Source organism: Vanessa tameamea, chromosome 28 (assembly GCF_037043105.1).
Source record: "Vanessa tameamea isolate UH-Manoa-2023 chromosome 28, ilVanTame1 primary haplotype, whole genome shotgun sequence".
Lineage (NCBI taxonomy): Eukaryota > Metazoa > Arthropoda > Insecta > Lepidoptera > Nymphalidae > Vanessa > Vanessa tameamea.
The window spans coordinates 888,314-900,076 of record NC_087336.1 but is presented as its reverse complement, the minus strand read 5'-3'; the positions used below and the strand labels follow the sequence as shown (position 1 = coordinate 900,076).

Genomic DNA, 11,763 nt, shown 5'->3' with positions numbered 1-11,763 from the left:
TTCGTACCCTAATTTTTTGTTAGTGTCAAAATTTTAACCTAAACTATCGATAGACCAAAACTACGGCACTATAGATAGTATCAATAGTATCTCTGCTACCAATAGTATTGCTGTAATCAATACTATTGGTCAATACGATACTATCGATAGTACTATCGATATCCTGAATAGTTTTTGAGGTCAACTATCGATAGTCAAACTATCGGCAGTTCTGCAACGCTGGTTTGAACCCAATTGGTATCCTCTTTGTTCTTTTCCATGCTCTTGTACCAAACTATTTGGAATCGGCGGATTTTGTCTTTTCCTTCCAGAATCCTCCATTACATATGCCTCCTCACATCCTCCATCCATATCTTCGACCTAAGTCGTCCCCTTCGCCTCCATCGCTCTACTCCCATGCTTACATAACATAACATAATCAGCCTGTAAATTTCCCACTGCTGGGCTAAGGCCTCCTTTCCCGTTGAGGAGAAGGTATGGAGCATATTCCACCACGCTCCAATGCGGGTTGGTGGAATACACATGTGGCAGAATTTCGTTGAAATTAGACACATGCAGGTTTCCTCACGATGTTTTCCTTCACCGCCGAGCACGAGATGAATTATAAACACAAATTAAGCACATGAAAATTCAGTGGTGCCCGAAACCCGAAATCATCGGTTAAGATGCACGCGTTCTAACCACTGGGTCATCTCGGCTCCACTCCCATGCTTATTTAGTTACAACCCAAACCCTCGGGATCTGCTAAAGATATTTACAATAGTATAAAATAGTCGCGTCAGTGCTCTAAATTTTAAGAGGAAACTGCGAAATTCAACTACTAATAAAACAATATTATATACTCACATATAATATATTATATACCATCTCCGAAACACGCTGCATCTTCTAGTATTAGTTTTATCTATATTTGTTAAGGTTTTACAGTAATACATTACAAAAAAAAGTCTCATTGATTGGAGATATATTAATATCCCTCACGGTCAGTGACAGATAAGAGTTTCTCAACGAATCGAACTAACGATTTTATTTTTCCAAATCGTACTCAATCAACAAAGATTAGGACAATCAAACCGTTCAACTTTGTATTAGTGAACGATATTTTTTGAATCGATACTCTACATGGGATCATTTATGTAGTGAAAAGCTGCTTTTAAATATTCGTAAAATTATTAAAATTGCATTTTAAATTTAAGAAAAGTTGATTTTCAGTACCATTGAATTTTATTTCTAAAAGTTAATTTCGGTTCTCATCATATATCATTTAAATATACTAGCTGTGCCCGCAACTTCGTGCGCGTTTGAATTTAACAAAAAAAAGTAATTGTTCAGTTCCCCTTTTTTACTAACATTAATTCTGTATTAGGCAGCTTTAATATTAAGTCGTTGGTAGGAGGCACCTGACGTGGCGACGGAGTGCTAGCATGCGCGGGGGCTGCAGTATTTGGACGCTGCTGCGTGACTTTATTATTATTTTATATATAATTTTAGCCTAAGTTACTCCTTATTAAATCAACTATCTGCCAGTGAAAGTCCCGTCAAAATCGGTCCTACCGTTCCAGAGATAAGCCGGAACAAACATACTTTTGTTATATGTACCGAGTAAACATACACATGTATTTAGTAAAACGCAGTTATTTTAATATTACAAACAGACGGTCACATTTTATTATATGTATATATATATATATATATATATATATATATAAATTATCGTTGAGTCGATTTAATTAACGAATACTTATATGTTATGACATATGAGAATTTGCAAAATGACACTGAACTCATTTTCCTGAGTGAGTGCGACGCGTTGTTGGATTTTAATTCGTTTTTATTTATTATTTGTGTTTGTGTAAACGATAAAATACATTAAATGATATCTTAATAATGAAATGACTAATTTATTTATATTCATTATTACTATAATTACTGTATATTATATTGACATTAAAAAATATTTAACAACGCTAACCTATAGAACTAAGATGCCAGTAATCACATAGACTCACTCTGCAAACCGCAACACAACAGTACTAAGTATTCTTAAAGAGTTACCCAGATAACCGGCTGTAAACCTAAAATCAATGAATCGTTATTGCTTTTGAAATAAATTGATCTAAACTCAAATAAAACGTCGTTTATTAGTATTTCCTATAACAATTTTATATTAAACTTAAAATCTAAAGTGAGTCAATTTTCCCGCCCTGACAGTATCTGTCAATGGTAATGTTGCTAGATTAAAAATATGTATAATATTATAATGACAGATACTCATCTGTAATATACAGATAACAATAATTAATCTATTATCTAATACTGTATGTAATTTCTGCCATGATTTTATCTCAATTAATTATTTTATTTCAATTATGTTCTTCTGAAAAACTTCGACAATTGACATTCAAAGGAGATTAGCCCCTCCAAGGCTATAATTATGCATAAAATAAATAGTACTTAATTGGTACTTAGTTGGTAATTAGATCCTTTTGCAAACCTGGGTAAGTACCACCCATTCATCAGATATTCTGCCGTCAAAGAGACTTAGTATTTTTGTTTCCCGGTTTGAAGGATGACTAAGGCAGTGTAACTACAGGCATAAGATATTTGAAAAGTACCTACACATACATTACTCTGTATTTTAAATTTTCAAATATGGAATTAAAATCAAACACGAAGGTATATAAAACCAAAAAATATATTCTTTTCATTAGTACATACATATTTTAACACAAAAATTATTACATACATCGACAGGCACTAAAAAACAAATACACCACGTCCATCAAACTAGCCCAATATTATCGCGGCGAATATTTAGGGTTCTCTGGGGCGTATGTGAAACTTCTCAATTCGTACGAGACGCCATTTTGATTCTCGTAACCGAATTCGCGCATTTCATTCTTTATCTCAGTATCGAAATCGCTGCAACCGCCAAAAACTCTGTTCGGCGTGCGATTGGTCAATAATCCCGGTTTCTGATTGTCCGAAGCGTTTCGGCCGTCGCGCTCTGTGCTCTTATTGGTCAACGATGACGCGACCTCGTCGTCCTTGTTCTGATTGGTCGGCAGAGGGCGGAATAGTGCGGAATGTGCGGTAGCCGTATCTAAGTCGGCTTTACGGGATACCAGTATCCTGATATCGGTGTGCAGGTACAGTTTTCCAGATTTTGAAGTCATAAATCTGAAATAGAAATAAAATTAAATAAGTTACATTATTGAATCGGGGTAGTGCGAATATCAAACAACAGTTACATTATTTTAGTTAAAACTGAAAATAGTTCAAAATTGGAACATTTGTTTTTTTTTTTTTATCTAAGTAGGAGTCATTGGCACCAGTCCTACCAACAAGAGAATATTTATGTATAACTAAAAGGCTTACAGGAGATATTATGAAATATATATGTGTGGGTAAGCACAGACTCTCCATTATCTCTATCTTATGGACTGGACACGACGAAGTGAGTTCAGACGAAGGTTTAACTGCTTTACTTGCCGAGTTATAAGAATTCGACATACCTGACTTGAGGCTTCAAAATTTAGCCACTATACTAATGAGGCAAACTTCAGAAATATTATTCTACCATAAACTATATTACTTACCTCAGATGAATCAGGTACCGGAGCCACTTGTGCATGTGGTGGGGCGCGGGGGGGTCGGCGCCGGCCGGCATGTACAGGGTGCGCTGGCGCAGGAACGTGCGCGCCAGGGGGGGCATGCTGGTGAGGTCGTACAGCACCACGAACATCTTCACCAGCGTGCCGTGCGGATTGAACAGCGACACCTGCACGGTGCCCGAGCGCGCCACGCGGTAGCCTCCCGGACCCAGGTTGATGTGCCCCTGGAATTGTGGTTACGTTATATATTGATGATAAAAAAGCGTGGAGTTAATGCTTGTTGACTTCCAGGCAGGAGACATAACATACATATATAATTGTATTTAACTAACTTCATCATCCTCCTGCCCTTATTCCAATTTTACTTGGGGTGGGCGCAGCATGTCTTCTTCTTCCGTACTTCTCTGTCGGACGTCATCTCACTAGTAACATTCTTTCTAACCATATCGTCTTTCACACAATCCATCCATCGTTTCTTGGGTCTTCCCCTACCTCTATATCCATCCACATCCATTTTCAAAACCTTTCTCACAACATGGTCCTCATTCCTCCGCATAACATGCCCATACCAAGACAGCCGGTTTCCAATTGTATTTAACTAACATTACTGTATTTTTAGACGTTGAAAAAGAGTAACTACTGAGTTTCTTGCCGGTTCTTCTCGGTAGAATCTACATTCCGAAACGGTGGTAGATTTACTTTAAATAGTTTGTTAAATGACGATACAAAAGTGCTTGTAAAAGCCTACTTGAATAAAGTATATTTCGATTTTGATTTTTGTTATAATATCACGGCGACTTATTGGAACTGTACGTTCGGAGTCAGATTTACAATATAGTATCAAGTCATCCTTTCTAATCAGCCTTCATTAACAGCTGTGTTATTTCTAAAGCATTGTATTGGAAATTGATGTAATCTAGTCATAATACTATTTTATTATTGATATTAATACGTAAATAACGCGAATTGACTTCGAGTTACAAAAAAAAGTCTTCGAATCATAAGAGAAACTGAACTCGAGAACAAAGAAATATTATCTGTCTCTGTTCGGTTGGCAACATTGTCCATAGCAAATTCAAGCTGTTATGGTTGATATGGTTGACATGGTATAAGGTATAATTTTATCAATCCGTTTTATTTACTAATCCGATCACCAGGAAACTTCGCAAACACATTATAAGGAGTATAGAAAACGTATAGTCCACTCCACATGAAAGAGAACACAAACAAGATTTGACGCGGATATAAGCAGCCCAGGGGTTCTGATGTAAGAACAAGCTGTTGCTCACCATGTAGGGCGCGTTGGTCCCGCCGGGCGCGTAGAAGAACACGGTGACGGGCAGGCGGCGGTGCGGCGGGCAGAAGGCGCCCGACGCGCCCAGCTCCGCCGCGAAGCCCTGCACCGTGGCCACGGGCTCCAGCCGCCCCTTCAGCGCCGACTCCTCGAAGCTGCCCAGCAGCCCCGTGCTCGGGCCCAGGCGCAGGCGGGGGGGCGCGGCGCGTCGGGGGGGAGGGCCGCGCGCGGGGGACGCGGGCGACGCGGGCGCGGGGGGAGGCGGCGAGATCGGGTGGAACAGCGCGCTGCAATGAGAAAATTATGATAAGCATATCCAAACATGGAATATATTTTGCCTCGGATCTGACCATTAGAAGATGATGGTAGTGACAAATCTTTCTATTATTAATAATATCAAGAATATACAGTATCTCGAGTTAAATGATCTTGGTGCACATGTTTTAACTTAAATCAAATCGTATTTAAAGACATACCACAAACAAAAGACATCCCACATGGGATCCTTTTGGGACCATTTTCATTCAACGTTTTTATAAATGACGAATAAGTTTTATTGCAAAAAGTTTTTATATAATATATATTTAACCATTATGTATATTTTTTATTATAACTTATAATAATTAAACAATCAATCATACCTCTTAATACCAGACACGCCGTTAATCGAATCATCAAAATCAAAACAATTGTTTCCTCTTCTCAACGGGGCGGGACTCGACGTTAGGGGGAGTCCCGTCTTATTGTGAAACACCATTGATGCTGCAGAATCGAACCTCCATCGAAATCGATCCATTTCCGTGGGCGAAGGCACTTGATTATCGGGCCCACCCTTTTTAGGATCGGGAAACTTAAAGCCATTCTGTTCGATTTCCTCCCTAGGGGATTCGACGTCACATTTGTCAAAGGTACCGTAGTCACATTTCTCGTAAAGGACGTAATCGTCGCTTATCGAGAACGTCTTCTGCCGTTTCGGTTCCGGTTTCGGTATAGAGAAAACCGTGTCATCGTCCCTCAAATTTAACTCCTGTATATCGTTGTTTTGCGCGAATCTGTCACTTATAACCTTCTCGATACGGTCCACTATCGGGAAGTAACGTCTCAACTTTGGCCTCTTTATAATGCCGTCACACTTATCACTAGAATTATCTAAACTTATATCACACTGTGAATTACTGCTAATATTATCACATTTATGCTTCTTAAACGCTTTCTCGTCCTCTTCGCGTTTCCGCCTCGCCCCGCTCTCTATAGATGCCAGATTGTAATTTCCCTGCGACCTGACCATTCCCCTGTCCAAACACCCGACGCACTTCATCTGGAGCGAGTTGCCACACTGACACGACATGTCCTCCGTCTGGGTTGCCACTGTATTGGTCCTCCTGAACTCGGTCGGTGGTATGCTCATGGTTTCAACGAACGGCGACCTACTCTCGATGCGACTGGCGGGTAGCGTTAAATAAGTCTGATTTCTGAAACAGCCAATCGCTCGGAATCTGTCGAATCTAGCGGCTTGTAATATCGGTATGGACGTATGTGTTTCCTTAGCCTTCAACCCGTCACCTTCCGACGACGTACTATCGCACAACTTTTTTAGTTTACTCTCTTTTCTCAAACGGCGTTTGTATTTAGCTATCTCTTTCAGTCTCCGTTCGTCTAGCTTCTTCGTTTCTTGGGCGTTTAAGGAGTTGGTATTGAGGGTTTTGTCGTCGGATTCGTCGTCACAACTGCATTTGTGCTTCCCGCTTTCGCTGCACGGCGTCAACATCCTGTCGTCGACAATCTTCTTGTCTTTGTCGAGGCAGGAGTACATGTATTCGATGCCTTGGTTGGGAATGATAGATATGCGTCTGCCATTCGATCCGATGTTGGCGTCGGACGGGTACTTGGTGTTCCTTGGGCCCAGTGTGAGATCATTCAGTTTGCCCACGAGCTCGTCGTGCACATTAGGCACTTCTTCTCTAGCTCTCCTCTTCTGGCAGGTACATTTAACTACTGGTATATCGTCTAAGCGAGGCAGACTTTCCAAGACCACTTTCAGATAGATATTGTTCCCGATATCTGTTACCGGAAACTTGTGGCCATTGGGTGGTCTCGGGAAGTCGGCTATTTTGTAGCTCTCCCCCGGTATTTTTATGGAGTAGACGACGTTTAGCTTGCGTTCTTCGAGATCTGTTTCGTCACAGTTTGCTTCTATTTTTTTAAAGTTGCACGTTTCACGGCTCAGCTTTCTCCTGAAAATATATATTTAAAATTTAATAATACGGCAAAATACCTATCAGATTTATGATTAAGTGTATCTTCAAATTACCTTCTCTCAGCAGGTTTGTCATCGGTCTTCTTGATGATGGCTTTCCAAGCTGACAGTTGGGAGAAGTGGAGCTGGGAGCGAACCGCGTTTAGTAACCAGTGGGGGGTAATAGCCGACGGTGTTTCATGGCTTCTGGAAGAAAAACGCCATTTGTATCCATTCACTTACTAGATAGTATATTTTTCAGTTTCATGATGACAATGGCCTTTATTTCATAAAAGTATTAAATTGAGCTCTTTGTATGTTTAAATTCAAATTATAAACTACTACTATTAATTTAAAAATATACACACACACACAAACAATTTTTTTAGATGACAAGAGAAGAAAGTAGGAATCAAATACGGCTGGACAATTTACACCTTCGGCAATATAATTCACATTGTTACCAAATAATGATCACCACCGCCCATAGACATGGGCACTGTAAATTAACCATTTCTACATCACACCAATGCGAAACTTCAGAAGCTAAAATGCCTGCGCCTGCAGTTACTGGTTCACTCACCCTTCAAACCGGAACACAATAATACTAAGTATTGCCGTTTATCAGTAGAATATCTGATGTATGGGTGGTACCTACCTAGACGAGTTTGCACAGAGCTCTAACACCAAGTAAAGTTAGCACTTTAAACATTAAATGGTATCTAATCTAACAATAGTACAGTGCTTCAACCCACAGACTATATGGCACTGAGAAACATAAACTATTTCTTATGACGTCATCGCTCTACGTCATCGACTACGTATGCAAGATATTCTGACCCACGTGTGATTCATTATATAAAATCACTTGCCCTTCAAACGGATCTTTAATTTATTCACTAGCCAGTAACCTTCATACAAAGTCACCCCTCCCATTTCCGCCGTTAAATCCAAAGAATTTTTGACTCAATAGTTTTGACTGTGAGTTAATATACAGTCGGATTAACGATTTTATAAGTATAGAAGGTTTATTTCATGTCACTGTCCCCAAATCATTTAACGGAACAATAGGCTGTGTCAACGCCTTCTATCTACAAGTCAACCTTTGGGCTAAGCATATATTCACAATTGGGGCAAATGCTAACACATTGACAAAAAATACATACATTATATCTCATGCCTTTAAAATTATCTAAATATAGTATGTAAATTCATTTAATACCTACCTAGCCAACCTAGAAAAATTACTTACATTTAAAGAAATAAAAGCAACATTTCATTAAATCCAACCGTTTAAAGATATTTTTTATTTTATTCTGATGTTTTTATTTAAGCACTCTAACAATATATATATATTACACAGTTCTGAATATCTAATATATCAATAAAAAATTTACATAATGACATAGATAATTAATTCAACAATCATAAAACAAAAAAAAAAAAAGAAGAAAAGGAAGTCAAAACTCAGAATCTAATTATATAACACATAAAAAAAAATATGCTAATGAATGTCATCTTTTGACAGATAAATGACAGATATTATTTCAATGAGTTTTTATCATTTGCTTGCTATCAAATACTTTTGTTGAAGTTTATAGGTGTTATTACTAAAGGATAGGTTGTACCGAATTAATCTTTATATCATACATCATAAGGCTTTCATTCTAGTTCTATTTGTGGGCCATATATCATCTCATTGAATTTTTTGTCAAATAGCTTAAAGCTGATTATTAAGTAACCTTGACTACTTGTGTAAGATAATGAGGGCGTTCAAAAGATTTTTTAACTGCTACATGCACCTAATGTCAACAAATTTTTTTATTGCATCATTGAAATAAGTTTTTCACTTTTGAATCGTCATGTTACAGTATTGAATTAAATTTAAAGCATATTAGTTACTTTTTTATTTTTCAAATATATACTTTATTCAAGCAGGCTTTTACAAGCACTCTTGAATCGTCATTTAACAAATTATTTAAAGTAAAGCTACCACCGGTTCGGAATGTAGATTCTTCCGAGAAGAACTGGCAAGAAACTCAGTAGTTACTCTTTTTCAACATATAAAAATACAGTCGTGTTAGTTAAATACAATTATATATGTATGTTATGTCTCCTGCCTGGAAGTCAACAAGCATTAACTCCACGCTTTTTTATCATCAATATAATCTTATATCGAATAATATGCCTTCTTTACCAATGTATTTTTTACAAATGACTTGAATCTATAAAACGGCAAAGTTAGAAATATCTAAAATGTAATTTAAATGTAATTACCAATTTACATAGTTATACCAATTAAATACAATAAAATGTATCCTGTATGGAAATCAACGAACAACAAATTTATATAGTCATTGTTTAGTCATGCCTTGTTGATTAATGTTTTTTGACATGACATTTTAATTTATTAATAGTCCGAGTAAAAATATCTGTGGTACTTCACTCTAGTAACCAATACGATACCCCAAGAAGTTTTTTTTTTATGTCAAACGAGCAGGAGGCTCACCTGATGGAAAGTGACTACCACCGCCCATGAACATCTACAACACCGTGGGCTTACAGGTGCGTTGCCGGCCTTTCAGGAAAGAGTACGCTCTTTTCTTGAAGGTTCCCAAGTCGTATCGGTTCGGAAAAACTGGTTCCACAGAGTGGTTGTGCGAGGCAGAGAATGTCTTAAAAAATGCGCTGTTGTGGATTTTTGGATATCTAGGTGGTGCGGGTGAACATTAGAATTTTGACGATATGTCCCAAGGGGAACTTGTGTTGCTTTGTGAAACTTCAAACTATCACTATCAGTTTCATTTAATTCAAACTGTAACGCTATTATTTGGTTAAGCATCAAGAACTTTTGTAAACGCTTCTGCAAATACTTGGTGGTATTAATTTGTGCAATTCTATGTAGGTACTTGACATATTCTACCAGCAAACAGCAATATTTAGTATTGTTCTGTTCCGGTTTGAACGGTAATTGAGCTAGTCTAGCTACAGACATAAATGACATCACATCATAGTACCAATATCTATGTGTACTAGATAGCGGTGACGACTCACCATCAAGTGGCCCATTTGCCAGGCCACCGAACTGGTACATGGTATAAAAAAATAGCCAAATCGTTGAAACTTACTTGCTAGTAATAGTCCTTATAGTCCATCGTTCGAGCAGCAATGCCTTCTGCTGTGTGTGGAGTTTGTCATACATGCCCTCCTCTTCCACTCGGCTGAGGGAGGCGTAGCACTCTTGACAATCCGGAGCCAGCAGCACCTGAAGATGTGTGCAGATATGTTTTACTAATGAATAAGATTGGTGATCGAATTGACTTTTCCAGGATTAAACTTCTTTTTTTTTTTAAACAATAAAGTTGTCTTTTTTGAGCACTTAACACTTAGCCCTTTGCCTAGCAGTGGAACTGAGTTCTCCTAAGTGATAGGTATATTTTATTTAGTACCAGTAGATAGGATAGATAAATTTCAACCCAAGATTCAGATACCTATACCATAAATCATCTCTTGCTCGGTGGTGAACGAATACATCGCGAAATAAACACCTGCATGTTTAAATATAATTACCAACCAATAATATTCACCAACCCGCATTAGATCAGCGTCGTGAAATAAGCTTCAAACCTTGTTGGTCTTGATTTACAGTAGTGGGACAATTACAGACTTTTCCTTACTAATTACAGCTACTGGGTGAAGATTTACGAACATACCTCGATACAGATGGGTATCTGGTCATTCCATAGAGCGTGGACGTGGCTGTTGAGTTGAGCTTCAACTGCTGGTTTGGGCTCGTCCGTCTCCGGCTTCGGTTGGGTAATCACCTGAAATGGTAACGAAACAAGGATCACGAACCATCCATTCTTTATATTCCGACATAATGGAGAATTTAGAAGAACATCCTCTAAATTACGGCAGATCATTTTGGAGATATCTATCTAACTTGGAAATTGACATGATCAATCTTGAGATCTTCCTTTACTACTAATTCTTTATTCGTTCACTAATTCAAGCTCGCGGCTTTGCCCATGTGAGAAAACAGACCCTATAACCATTTCTCCATGGTCGAGTAGTACGTACACCGGTTTTCATGGGTACGCCACTCCAAGGTCCCGGGCTCGATTCGATCGGGCTCGATGTAGAAAAAGTTCAGTAGTTTTCTATGTTGTCTTGGGTCTGAGTGTTTATGGTACTGTCGTTACTTCTGATTTTCCATAACACAAGTGCTTTAGCTACTTACATTGGAACAGAGTAATGTATGTGATGTTGTCCAATATTTATTTATTATTTCTGTAACCTAACAACGTATGAACATTGACGTACGAAATTTCATAATGATCGGTTAAGATGTTAGAGAGTAACAAATAAACGAAAAAAGGTTAAAATACTAAAAAGATTTATAGAAACATATAATTCGGTACGACAGGCGATCTTATCGCTAAGCGATATCTTACAGACGACATTAGTACATTTGGACAGTGAAATATATCCTCCCACCGGTCACATAATATATTGAGATTACGTGATCCGATCCGGGATTGCCAAGATCGGATCTTATGTCCTTTGGAACCTGTAATAAAGTCATATAAACTAGATCTATAGTAATACAAAAATTGAAG

At 38.1% G+C, this 11,763-nt stretch overlaps 1 protein-coding gene across 1 annotated transcript in view; it reads right to left on the bottom strand.

Annotated features, from left to right (window-relative positions):
• Positions 1-2,682: 2,682 nt before the first annotated feature.
• LOC113395377 (atos homolog protein A) overlaps positions 2,683-11,763 on the bottom strand; it is a 61,269-nt gene continuing 52,188 nt past the window's right edge. Inside the window, exons 3-9 of the mRNA XM_026632977.2 lie at positions 10,858-10,968; positions 10,273-10,409; positions 7,220-7,351; positions 5,550-7,142; positions 4,904-5,195; positions 3,600-3,838; positions 2,683-3,180 (exon numbers count right to left, since the gene is read on the bottom strand). Coding sequence (XP_026488762.1) covers positions 2,799-3,180; positions 3,600-3,838; positions 4,904-5,195; positions 5,550-7,142; positions 7,220-7,351; positions 10,273-10,409; positions 10,858-10,968 — 2,886 coding nt within the window. The 3' untranslated portion in view covers positions 2,683-2,798. The remainder of the gene's footprint in view (positions 3,181-3,599; positions 3,839-4,903; positions 5,196-5,549; positions 7,143-7,219; positions 7,352-10,272; positions 10,410-10,857; positions 10,969-11,763) is intronic.